The sequence below is a fragment of the Lemur catta genome, unplaced genomic scaffold (assembly GCF_020740605.2).
Source record: "Lemur catta isolate mLemCat1 unplaced genomic scaffold, mLemCat1.pri scaffold_43_ctg1, whole genome shotgun sequence".
NCBI classification, from domain to species: Eukaryota; Metazoa; Chordata; class Mammalia; order Primates; family Lemuridae; genus Lemur; species Lemur catta.
In genome coordinates, this window is record NW_025423850.1 from 1,430,412 (window position 1) to 1,443,429 (window position 13,018).

The following is a 13,018-nucleotide window of genomic DNA, read 5'->3' on the forward strand; positions in this document are numbered from 1 at the left end:
AGCCTTAGGCAAATTTTATTTCTCCAAGAAGAAAGAGTCATATAAATCAGTGCTTAAAATTAAAATTATAAACAGCTAACATTTTGGCAGTCTGAGGATGTAAAACTGGCTTTCATTTGCAAGACCTACTTAAAAGTCTTTCACATTGTATATTTTTTTTAAAAAAAAATTGGCACATATTTCCATGATGCTTTCTAAAGAATGTCTTCATTTAGATTTGACTCATCAGTGAATCTAGAGAAGAAGCTCTTCCACAGGAGAATATCCAGCAGCATCTGGAAAGGAAAGACAGAGTATTCTTTACCTAACAGATTTCATTGGAACTAAGTGAAAGTGAGTAAAAAAGAGTCAAGAAGTTTATCAGCATGTTAATAATAAAAAATATGTATGTACAAATGTAATATAAAATTATTATTAAATATAATTTGCCTGTAGTTGCACATTGAATTAATTGTCATTGTGGTTAGGTATCAGAGCTTCTGCTTTTCTGAGTCTTCATTCACTTACTCAACAACCATGTGCTAAGGTACTATGACAAGCACTGGTATACAAGGTAAGGATGATAGAGCCACATCATTGACCTCGATAATCATATAGTATACTATGAAAAACAAAACAGACAAATAGGCAATTTCCATGCAGAGTCATAGAGACTATAACAAGTTTAAAAGAAGGCACAATTGGAACACACAGAAGGGCCATATGTCTAAGTCTTCTCTCCAACACTATAAACTTTTTGATGCAGTGATATGGAAGTTGATAGCTGAGAGACAAGGAAAATGTGTGCCAGATAGAGGGCAGCAGCAAATGCAAAGTGCTGGATGTGAGGAGGAATGCTGTAGAATTCTAAGTAGTGGAGTTTAGTGAGATGCTACGGCAAAGGGGAAGAGTAGGTACGTGGTAAGAGATAAGGCTGAATAAACTAACAAGAACCACATTAATATGGGTGCTTTCTCCCATGCTAAGAAATATGGAACTTTTTCTGAGGGCAAAAGTACACCAATGATATAGTGAATGACTCATTTACAATGTCACCCGTCAGGTGACTGCATGTGAACTGCAAGTGCTTGGCTAAATGTTGCTAGTGAATCTGGGGTCTTTTGGCCTGAAGTTGCTAACCTAAAGGTAGAAAGTTGATGATGCCTTGGTTTTCTGAGAATAGTTCCAGTGTGCTGGGTGACACACTGACAGATTCATGAGGATGGCAGGAGTAAATAAAGTGTAGAGCCAGAAAAAAAAAAAGTTACATACACTTCATGAGATTTGTAAAAAGCTATGAAACATGATGATGCAATCACGAGGCACAAGTATACTCTTCAGTATGAATGCTAGTGTTTTCACGTCTTTAATTACATGTGTGGATGAGGAAATATTTAATGCAGTATCTATTAACCAAACAATAGAGAGGAAAGCCACTTGTTTTTTACAGTTGATCTCAGAAATCATTTTGTTAATCTCAATTTCATTCATAAAATTTGACAGGATACCTTCTTCCAGTTCTATAGTTATTTCTTCATAATATTCCTGCCGCATCTCAAATAAGTCAAATACTATTTATAATATTTAGGTAAATCAGATATATTTTCATGAGACGATTGCAAAGACTAAACTTCACTTGAGAAGTGCTTAAATAGAAAAATAATCACAGAAATAAAATAAAATTCCTATTTATTTACATGCAGACAATAGAGAATATATATGTGTGATGCTACTTACATTCATCTAATAAAAAGCACAATTAATATTGGTCTATTGAATATACATCATTTCAAAAGGGTAGCATTTTCTCTTATTAGTACAAAGGGTGCAGAATTCAAGTAAGATGTTCGCATGAATGTGTTACTTTGTAATTCTTAGAAAAATCCTGCCTTTTATATAAAAGTATGATGAGTCCTTCTCACTTTGATGGATTTTTCCTTAAAATTAAGTTGCTATAGTCCACTTCTAGAAAATTAAAATTTTAAAATATGCTTTATGCTGCTAACTTTTTAGCTCAAAATCTTAAATATACACATGAGGAAAGTGGCACTATCATAATGTCATGTGAATATTGTGGCAGAGATTAAATAAAAATATTTTGCTGTCTGTATTATGACTAACGTTTTTTCATATGAACACAAAGAGTTCATAAAATTTGCTTGAAAAAAGGAAAAATATGCATTACAGCCAGTTTTCAAACCTAGTTTCTTAGATTCATGATCTTCTAGAATTAGAATAAGGCAAAAAATATATGGTTCTTTAATTGTTACTTTGATTTATTTTCAGAAATTAGTACCAAGTTTCTGAAACATCTGACTACTTATAGATGCAATTATCTACTTGTTTATGAAATGTGTGAAAACATTTCAAACTATATTGTAAATGTTCTCATCTAGAAGTTTCTTATTTAAATCTTTTATATAAAAGATATTGTCCCTCTATCCTCCTGCCTAAGCCTCCCAAGTAGCTGGCACTGCCGTATGCACTACCGTGCTGAGCCTTTAAAATTCTCCCCCTAGTCAAAAATGGTGAAACATTGAACAAATATCTTAAACTGGGTCAAGTATACTTGAACTATTTTTTTTTCCTAAACAGCTCTACAATTACCATAGCTTTTCATTGTTGAATACATTTTGAGATTTTCCAGAAATAGATTCTTTGGTGAAATCAAATTTTGGATTGGGATGCTCTTCTTACATCTTCAGGGGACATGGGCACCATGTTTGGCATTCCATGGAGTTCTGGGTAGGAAGAATATAATTGATTCTGTTTGGTCATCATTGCTGTTTAAAGACTCTTGATGGTCTTTGCAATCATAGTCACAATCATTCAAATGATACCAACACAGAGAGACAAAAGTGAATGCCATTTTAAAAATTCAAATATTTGCTTGATTTAACTATTTAAAAAGTGCTGTGCAATTGCCCATCAACAGGCACATTTTACAGAATTGAGATAAAAATGGTATAATTACCATGGGGATTAAAGATGTATTACTACTTATGTGTAAGAAAAAGACAAATCTTTTAATTTAAAAAGAGAAGTTAATCTTTGTAGTTCTACAGGTTTATTTAATTCATAAAGCTTATTTATCTTGGATTCTTATAAATAATAAACATCCAGATGTGGTTAAGTGTTTGCATGCCAATCATTCCCTTATGATTAAGGGTGGAAAATTTGATATGGTAGAGGAAAACCTTAAAAGTGTTATGAATCACAACCACAGTCAAACTAAAATCAGTTAGAAGGAAGCCAAAGCACCTCTCAATATACTTTCTGTTATTAGCCAATAAGATTCAATCTCTAAAATTTAACTTAAATGCAGCTTTTAAAGAAATTTAAAAAGCGTCATTTTCATTACATATATTGAATAGCATTAATATTACTACATGGGTATCTCTTAAAAATGAGAGCTGCAGGGACTTTAAGAAAATGGAAAAATTTCTCTTTCCTCTCTTTATTAACACAGAAAATTATAACCTTTACTTAGCATGCATAGGTCCTTTAAAAAACTCAGTATTTCACCAAATAAAAACAAGTATTATATCAGAATTCGGAAACCCAAAGGAAAGAAGATAATATAACTAACCTCACTCAAGTTGTTCTTCATACCGGTATGTGAAGTCCATGGGCAGGAAAAAGAGAACGTTGAGTATTCTTTTGAAGTAAATTCTCTGTGAAGACCTAAACCATTATTAAGATTGCCACCAGGAGGTGACTATAGGACTGTCCATGAGTGGTAAAGAAAGTTCTGGTCTCCTGTCTCCACAAAAAGATTGCTACTGAATGCTGCTAGTCTCTCAGTAGTTCTGTGAAGACTGCAAAAGACAAAGTTTAGTAGTTCATTTTTTTCCTAAATGATTCCTCAGTGATTATATTTTTAAAAAGTGACCTTGAGAGAAAATGGAATTTCCCACTAAATAGTGTTTTAACTCGGAAAATGTGTCACAGCATGCCGACTCTGTGCAGTTATAGTTTTGCAATTGTTCTAAAGAAGTATAAGCATTCCTAGGGGAATGTCTGAAAATAGTAATTCAAATGAAGTAAGGAGCAGAGAGAAATGTCTAACAATAATGTGAGGCTTAACAGGTAACACTTGCTGCCTTCTGGAATGGATCTATTTATAACATTCTTGAGGGTGTCATTAGAAATACTTGTATTTAAAGGGTTAGTAAGTGAAACATTACTAACCTATTGGAAATATGTTATTAGCTTGACTATAATGGCCATTCACTATGTGTAAGTAGATCAAAACACAACATTGTACTCCTTAGATACATACAGTAAAATGCTTATCACTAAGAAAAGGTAGAAATTATTGTATTTAGTAAGGCAGTATAAAGAAGTTAATATACTGAGTGCCAGAAACCACCAAGAGTAGCTGCAGTAATTGACTCTTTTGGTTTACTTTGTAATCTTTCAAAAAGTAGATAAACTATTTAGGGACTGGTAACAAGCAATTTTATAACAGCATCATTGTCTAAATTATAAGACTTCAAAAATACTTAGCTGAAAGCCTATTAGGTCAGGTTAATGACATGAGAATATTAAGGGGAAAGAAAGTCATAATAAAACAAAAAAGATGGAGAGATATAAACTGTTCTGGACTACCATTAAAATTATAGTATGTACTTAGCTTTCATGTCCCACTAATGTCATAAACCTGTCTCACTAAAAAGCATGTTTTCAAGGCAAATTAATGAACTAAATTTATTTTCTATTCCATACTTTGACTTACTTTTTAATTTTGTTTGACAAGTATTTTCTAGCTTCCAAGTCTAATTGATAGAGGTGCCTGTATTTTCCCAATTCAATATAATGAAAGACTTCTCAAGAAGTTTTCCTGTTGGAGACTTCAGATTCAAGATCTTTCATTCTGAGTTCCATCTGACTTCTAAGTGAAGTTCTCTGTATTCTTCAGATGCTGCTTGTGCCTGAATCAAATTAAAAGGATACATTTTTAGCAGTGACAACCTGAACAATTCTTGCATATTTGTTTCCTTCACTTTTAAATCAGACAGCCATTTTATTTTATTTTATTTTATTTTATCTTAAATTTTCAAGACAATGTCTCCTTCTGTCACCCAGGTTGGAGTGCAGTGGCCCAATCATAGTTCACTGCAGCCTCAAATTCCTGAGCTCCACCAATCCTCCTGCCTCTACCTCCTGAGTAGCTGGGACTGCAGGTGTGCACCACCATGCCTGGCAAATTTTATTACTTTTTGTAGAGATCAGGTCTCATTATGATGCCCAGGCTGGTATCAAACTCCTGGCCTCAAGTGATCCTCCCACCTCAACCACCCCGGGAGGCATGAGCCACTACACCCAACCTCAGAGAGCAATTTTAAATATGTGACAAAAGAAGCTGAGGTTTAAAACATTTAACATCAATTGTCAACTAAATTGATAATTTCATCTGGCTTATAAAGAATTGAATCATTCCTCAATTACTACTTATGTGATCTGATAATCCAAAGAAAAATAGGAGTAATTTAAAATTTTAAAATTTGAACAATTTAACAGAAATACAATTCAAGAATATGGTACAATTTCTAAATCACAATTTTTTTCTTTTCCTAATAGTCTTCTTTTATGCTAACTGGCCCAAATAATCAAATGATTCTCTAAGGAGTATCAGCCTTCTCAAAGATCCATTTAGTTACAATGATGACAGAAACTAAAAAAGCTAAAGGGAGCAACAGAGGCAACCTTCCTTCTAGAAATCTACAAATCCAATTGCTGTAATGGAAACAGAGGAAACACACACAATGTACACATCAAAAATATAATGTGCAGTGAAATAAAGTAAGTGCATTTCACACTTAACTAACCTGTAAAAATAGATTGACTTGTTTGAATTTTTCTACAATACCTTTCTTGTGCTTTCTTCAATCTCTCACTTATAGTGTTCAACTTCACCACATTGAAAGCGCAAAAATCCTGTGGTGCTGGATGAAGGTTGGAGATATCAGTATATAAAGAGATGAATATACAGATTATATAGAGATATAAGTATAACCATGGGTTCATACACACACAAATTTTCTAGTTCTGACTGCCAAGAAGCAATGAAAATAAATCTTGGTTTCTATTTTTTTATCCTTCATTTTATTAGTTTTTTTTATTTCTTGGTTTCTAAATAACATTTTCAACTATAAGGAATCAGGTCTTTGGAGAAATGATTGATTCTAGGACCAGGCCAATGAAAATACCAGATGATCCTGGAGCATCCTGTGGTGCCAAAAACAAATTTAAAAAGTGTCCAAGAACAAAAGGAGAGGGCAGGTCAAAGAGGCATAGAGCTTACCTGAACAAGCTACCAATTGCCAAAGCTAGCACTATCTGAGCAACAACAAGAAATAGTGTGATATTGGGGGGTTATAATCCAAAGTGAAATATAAATATACATGAGTCATACTAATAAAAATAATATGATGGATAAATAAATGGGAGAGAGGAATCATCTTTCCTATGGAAGAGTTTCCAATAATTTATGTAGAAAACATGGGGAAATAGGAAATCACTATTAGAACACCACAGCAGTAGTCGCTGCAGGCAAGATCCAAAGTCGGATCGATATTATTGGGTGAAACCTGAAAACGAGATTTGTAAAAGCTCAATATATATTTAACCACATATTTACTACCTGCTGTGGTTAGTCTGATGCAATTATAACATACACAGTGTGGAAAGGGAAAGATAGTAAGTTCACATTGGAGAAACCTGGCAGACTCCACCTTAACCAGGTGATATGGTTAATGTCAGCAGTGATATCTTGCCCCCGTATGATGTGAGGAAAAGGTCGCTTCGCCTTTGTGTTAGTCTCTCCACAAATCCATAGCCCCAAACTAGACAGAGAAGCATAAACTAGGGGAATTCTATAAATATATAATCTGTATTCATAAAAAGTTCCAAGGTCATGAAAAACAAGGAAAAAGTGAGAAACTGTCAAGATTTGGGAAGACTACAGAATCATAATGACTAAACACAACACTGTATCTAGTACTGGATCCTGGAACAGACAAAAATAGGAATGGAAAAATGGTAAAATTCTAATGAATTACACAATATAGTTAATAGTATCATAGCAATGTTATTTATTTTTTTTAGTTTTGTTAAATGTATTATAGTTAAATAACATGTAAACCTTAGGGGAAGTTAAGAAAAGGACATGTGGAAATTCTGTGAAGTCTCTGGAATTCTTCCTTAAATCTAAAATTATTTCAAAATATATTTTTAAATAAAGCATGGAGGAGAATAAACTCTGCAAAGTATGGAGGAGAGCAGTAGGGTTCTTTGTTTTCATAGGGAGGTCAGAGAAGTTCTGACACCATTGTCATATTGTATCTCCAGCAAAGAGGAAGCCAAGCCTGGGCCATGTCTACAAAACCCTGATGACAGAGTGAACAGCAGATAGAGGGGAACTGAGGCAAGATGCTGGCATGTTCAGGGAAAAGAATAACAGCAAAACCATCAAGGCAGGTAAGACAGGGATGAGGTCAGAGAGGAGCACTGGGAGTGGCAGGAGGGATCTGTTAGCCCTGGGGAAGAATCTGGGCTTTGCTGTGTCACCTGAAACCATCTTAGGTGTTTGAACTGTGGGGTGGCTTGCACTGTCTTGAAGGCAAGACCCTCTTCTGGTTTCTGAGAATAAAATGTGGATGGGCAAGGACTAAGGCAGCAGAGGCCATCTGAGATAGAAAAGGACAATAAAAACTACAGCAAAAGATGATGCTATCTGGGTGAGAGCAGTGGTGGAGAGGCAGTGAGGCCTCACAGATACCAGATAAAAGTATAATTTAGGGCCCCGGCACTGGTGGATATATGACATATGGGTTTAAGTGAAAGAGAGACAGCAAGGATGACAGCAAGAACACTTTCCTAAGCTACTGGTATGATGTGGTTGCCATTAACTGAAAAACAGAAAGATTGGAGAGGGAGAAGATTGCAAAGCAGAAGAATGGGAGAATAGTGATTCCAAATGACTCCCAGGTACAAAGGCTAAGTGACCCCACAGGCAACTGGACATCCCAGACTGTAGATCAGGAGTGTGGGACCAGGCTGGATATATACAATCATCAGCCATCAGCACAGTGATGCTATTTAAAGTCATCAGACTATATAAACTTCCCTCTGAAATAAGTTTAGAAAATAAAAACAAAGAAGAATGAAAACAAACTATCAAAGGAGTCTGCAAAGGAATGGTTCCTGATGTAGGAGGGTAAATGAGAGAATGTGGTGTTCTAGAAGCCAAATGAAGAGAGCTTTAGAACTAGACAAGAGTGGGGATGAACAAGGCCAATGATTACTCCAATATTAAATTAAGATGAAGGCTAAGAATTAAACTTTGGATCTAGGAAGAGGCCAATGGTGACTGACCATGGCAAAGTTGGGAGAAGGGGAAGATGGCTTGTATGAGTTCTACATAGAATTGGAGGAGAAGAATTGAAAACTATAAATATTGATATAAATTGGAAAAGAGAAATAGAGTGGCTTGAGGAGAATATATGGTAAAAAAAAAAAGGTATTATTTATTTTCGAGAAGCAAAAATTACAAAATAATAGTGAGGAGAAATTCTCAGTGCATGAGGGGGCATTGGTCAATGTCTAGAGGTATATCCGTGTGTAGAAGATGGTAGATAGATTCTAGTGAAAGGGGGAGGGTTTGGTGTGAAAGGGGCATGGGCAGTGAGCATGCCTATGGCATCAGGAGAGAAGGCCAGGGCATAGACACACACAGCATGCAGGTGGACAGGTGTGGAGAAAATATGGAAGATCCCTTCTGATTGTTTTTGTTTTCTCAGTCTCAGTAGGAAGAAGGACCTCGACCAAAGAGTGAGCATTGGAGGTTTTGGAGGTTTGCAGGAAGAAAAGCTGTGAAATATTAAAAAAAAATACCGTGGGAGCATCACCAGACTAGAGAACATGTTAGAATTTGGGGGCAACACTGAATACCTTCATGAAGTTACTGGTCATGAGTCAAAGTGAGACCAAAGCTTAGATACCCTAGCAGAAATCTTGTCTGGATGAGATGCTGGCGGTTGATCATTAGATTCATCACCTAGCCCAGGGCTGTTGGTTGATGCTTGAGACCCATGGAGGAAGGGACAAAGAATCATATGTAAAAAAGCAAAAGAAAACACTGCACCACTAAAAGCTTTGAAATGTTAACACTACTTTTAAAGCATGTAAACAAAAGATGAGAAGATGACCGTCTCTCCCCATCCCACTGCTCGTCATGGAGCACCTCAAAGAATCTCCTGCTTTGGCACTGGTGGAATTTTCAGCCTTACCAGGTGAAAGTGGTGGTGACCTGAGGAGGATTATGGAACCTGTGAGTGTGCACAAGCAGGAGGACACTGCTGGACCCACGAAGAGGAAAAGGATCAAGATGTGAACACCATGTGGTGACTGACTAGAACGTCTCACCACGAAGGTCCCTCTGAGAGTTCCCAGAAGGGCCTGAATGTAGACTCTGTCGATAAAAGATTCATGAAGGTTTGCTGTGGGAGGAGGAATTCTAAACACAAACCTTGCTCTGGCTGGTACAGAAGGGAAAGTCAAAAAGATTTAAAGCACAAGCAGACCTGACACATCACTGCTTGCTTGAAGACAGAAGAAAACCCATGAGATGGAGTGCAGATAGTTATAGGATGCCATGATTGGACCTTGGCTAACACCCAGCAAAGAAATAGACCCCATCCCTAAAACTGTGAGGAACTGAATTCTAGCAACCTGAATGAGCTTGGATGCAGACTTCTCCATAGAGCCTGCAGACAAAAAACCCACCTGGATAACAGTTTGATTTCAGTCTTCTGATACCCTGAGCAGAGAATCCACCCAAACTGGGAGCTCTTTGTTAATAAATGAGTGTTGTTTTAAGCCCCTAAATTTGTGGTAGTTTGTTATGCAACAACAGAAAACTAGTACACTAGTCTTCATACATCTCTAGTGCAGGGCCTCATGAGCTTTAGAACCAGGACATTCATGTCTGGTCGGTGGCACTCAGGGAACTCAGTGAACTGGGGCCGTGGGGCATCAGGTTCTCTCAGAGGCATCAACGTACCTGGAAAATTGTGCTCATCTCCACAGTGATGGAGTTAGTTCCTGAGATCTTTTCCCCAAACTTGTTGGGTTAACCTTTGACCATGATTCAGTTTCAAAGCCATTATATTATATAGCATAATTCTATCCACAGACTCCCATTTACTTATAGAAGAATAGTAGGACTTTAATAGGCTGTGAAAAAGTTTTACAATGTTGATAATCACAAATGAGACCCTATTAACACTCATTATATCTGTGCCTCCAGTTCATTATTTCTTAGGATAATCAAATGAAGTTGTCACACAGAAGGACTATTGTTTTTATTGTGGAAATTACAGTTTTTTTTCCCCAGCTGGCATGTTAATTATCTCCAACCTAATCACCAGAAGATTCAAGGATTTAAAAAGGAATCAAATACACAAACACACACACACACACACACACACAAATTTTAACTTTAAGACAATACAAATCTGGATCTAGCCAAGTTGGAGAAGCCTCAGCATCTGAAAGGTGAAAAGAAGGTGCACTTACTGGGGAATAACACAATGATGAGTTCCTTGGGTCTTCAATTTCTTCCCATATGCTCTGGAGAGAGTGCTGCGGAAGCCTCCAATCAGGACCACTAAGTGGCACAGACAAAACAAAACAAGAAGCCTGCTCTCCCAACCAAAGGATTGGAAAAGAATGGTCTAACAGCAGAAAACCTTGCTGGCAATACCCACCCAACTGCAATGAAATACCAGGATGGTTCCAGTGGAGTCCATCGGGGAGCAGATTATCTACTTCATATCCACTGAACAGAAGCAGCCATGCTTTGATGTTCTTGCCTGCTGGTATTACTGGCACCAACAAAGGAGCTCATCTTCTATTTCCCATCTGGCAAAAGTAGGCATTATGATTTTCACTTTGGAGTGGTAGCAACAGACAAAGTAGGAAGCTGTTCTCCATCCCCTGCCTGACAAAAGGAAATAATTTTACAGTTCCCTTGGCAATGTAGTATCAATGGGGTCCAGAGGGAACCTGAGCCCCCACACCCACCCAGCATGCAAAAGATTTACCAAGACAGTGTGAAGCAGAGCTAGTGTCATCTTTGCAGCCCTGATGGCACTGGAGTTCAGTAGGAAGCTGAGCCTCCACCTCAACTCAATAAGAAAGAGTCCCACACACTGAGAGGCAAGGTGAGTGTCACCTTCCCTACCCTGGAGTCACTGGAGACAAGTAGGAAGCTGAGCCACCACTGCAAGCCAGAATCAACACACTGACAAGATAGTAGAGTCCAGGCTAATCAGCACTTCCATTTCACATACTTCTGTTGTCAGCAGGGCCCAGCAGGCAACTGAACCTCTACGCTGCCCCACCTACAATGAGACTGAGTGAGGTCATGCCAATAAGCAATTAGGAATTGTCTGGAAACAAATGAAAACCTTAAAAATTTCAGGAAAGGAAAAGAAGTTATGAGAAACAACCAAATGGTTATGGGGGGTAAGATGGTGGACCGAAGGCACCACCAGCCAGAGCATCTCTATAGAAGGAGAAGTTTTAGATGAAAGAGAAAAAACAGACAGACAAATGTAGATAAGAAAGGGGGCTTAAGGAAGTGTTCCTGAACCCACAGGAGACTCCAGGGGAAGAGGAGGAAGAGCAAGATTGGAAGGAGAAAGGCATCGATGGGAATTAAGCCCAGTGAGGCTAGGAGTCCAGGCAGAAGGGTACCTGGATCCAGTACCATACCCCTCCCTTGTATCTCAGACTCTTCCTGGGCTCTTGAGGTGCTGGAGAGACATTCTGTTGATGCAAGCCCAGACAACGCTGCTCCCAGTGAGTGGAGAGCTGCTTTCAAAAAGGGCACCAGACTCCCAGCACCGCTTAGTGCATCTCATGCCGCACAGACCCAAGCAAGATGGGAGATTCCACATTGCTTTTTGACACACCTGCTGCCTTTGTCTTCACCAGGGTGCCCCAAACATTCTGGTTCCATCTTCCTCATCCCAACACAGACATTTCTCAACTCTGGCCCAGACTGCAGGAGCCACATGAGTGCAGTGGGTCCTGGATGATGAGAGTGATTCCACACACCCGTCATTCTGGGTGGACTGCCTCCCAGAGAGAGGTTTGAAGAAGACGAGAGAGTGGACTTTCCTCCACCTAGACTCTTTTTCTTCCCTTCCCCTCCCCCTCCCATGGTTACTGAGAGAAAAAATTGAGCCACCACACAGAGGCTCCCACAGGGAATGGAGCTCATACCTTTTCTCTGGAGGTCCTGTAGCAGAAAAAAGAGGTGCTTGGACTGTGAGTGCACTGCCTGCTGGCCATTCCTGGTACTGTTGCTGGTGACTTCAGCAGAGTGGGACACAGCCCGAAGTGGAGGGACATTGATCCAGCTTGAGCATCCCAGGAGGGACTTGGGAACAGTATGCTTCTCCCTGCTATGTTCAGGGATTGATCTCCAGGGCCCAGAGGATGGGCCCACATGTCAGATCCAGTACACTCAGGTCCCAATCACAAAACCCAGGGGCAAGAGGGGATATTTGTGAATAATTCTCATGAGCTGTGGATGCCTGCAGGGGCAGATTGGGAGAGAGTGCAGTTTGGGTTCACACCTATGGTGTACATGTGGGGGCACCCCTCCTCCCCCAGAAGGGCCCCATTCCCAGCTCTGGCTGGGATCCTGGACAGGGAAACTCCCAGTCCCCATCACAGTCATAGTACAACAAGGCTGGCTTGAGGTCCTGCCTGCCAGCAGAGGCTTGGAAGAAACCACAGAATAGGGGAGGGTGGAAAGAAGTGAAGTTTGTTCCAGACTACCTGATTCAGGGTCTCAGACAGCCGTGCCTCCACACACAGACTTTCTGGCTGAGTAGGCCCTACTTCAGCCCATCCCTGGCAGCTGTGCCCAAAGGCAGAAATTTGACCCCTGCTAAAACTTCTGTGGAATTTTAGTGCAGGTTCACGAAACCAAGTCACACCCAGCCTCACTCCCCTACCTGGA

At 38.9% G+C, this 13,018-nt stretch overlaps 1 protein-coding gene and 1 long non-coding RNA gene across 2 annotated transcripts in view; one reads left to right on the top strand and one right to left on the bottom strand.

The window, feature by feature from the left end:
- The window catches only part of LOC123629775 (ankyrin repeat domain-containing protein 26-like), a 46,477-nt gene continuing 33,459 nt past the window's right edge, over nt 1-13,018 (bottom strand). Inside the window, exons 11-14 of the mRNA XM_045539167.1 lie at nt 5,852-5,927; nt 4,718-4,913; nt 3,569-3,797; nt 1-275 (exon numbers count right to left, since the gene is read on the bottom strand). Of these exons, the coding sequence (XP_045395123.1) occupies nt 4,874-4,913; nt 5,852-5,927 (116 nt within the window). The 3' untranslated portion in view covers nt 1-275; nt 3,569-3,797; nt 4,718-4,873. The remainder of the gene's footprint in view (nt 276-3,568; nt 3,798-4,717; nt 4,914-5,851; nt 5,928-13,018) is intronic.
- LOC123629777 lies at nt 7,051-9,870 on the top strand. The gene is made up of 2 exons (XR_006732242.1): nt 7,051-7,461; nt 8,784-9,870. It is a non-coding gene; the product is annotated as an uncharacterized LOC123629777 (long non-coding RNA).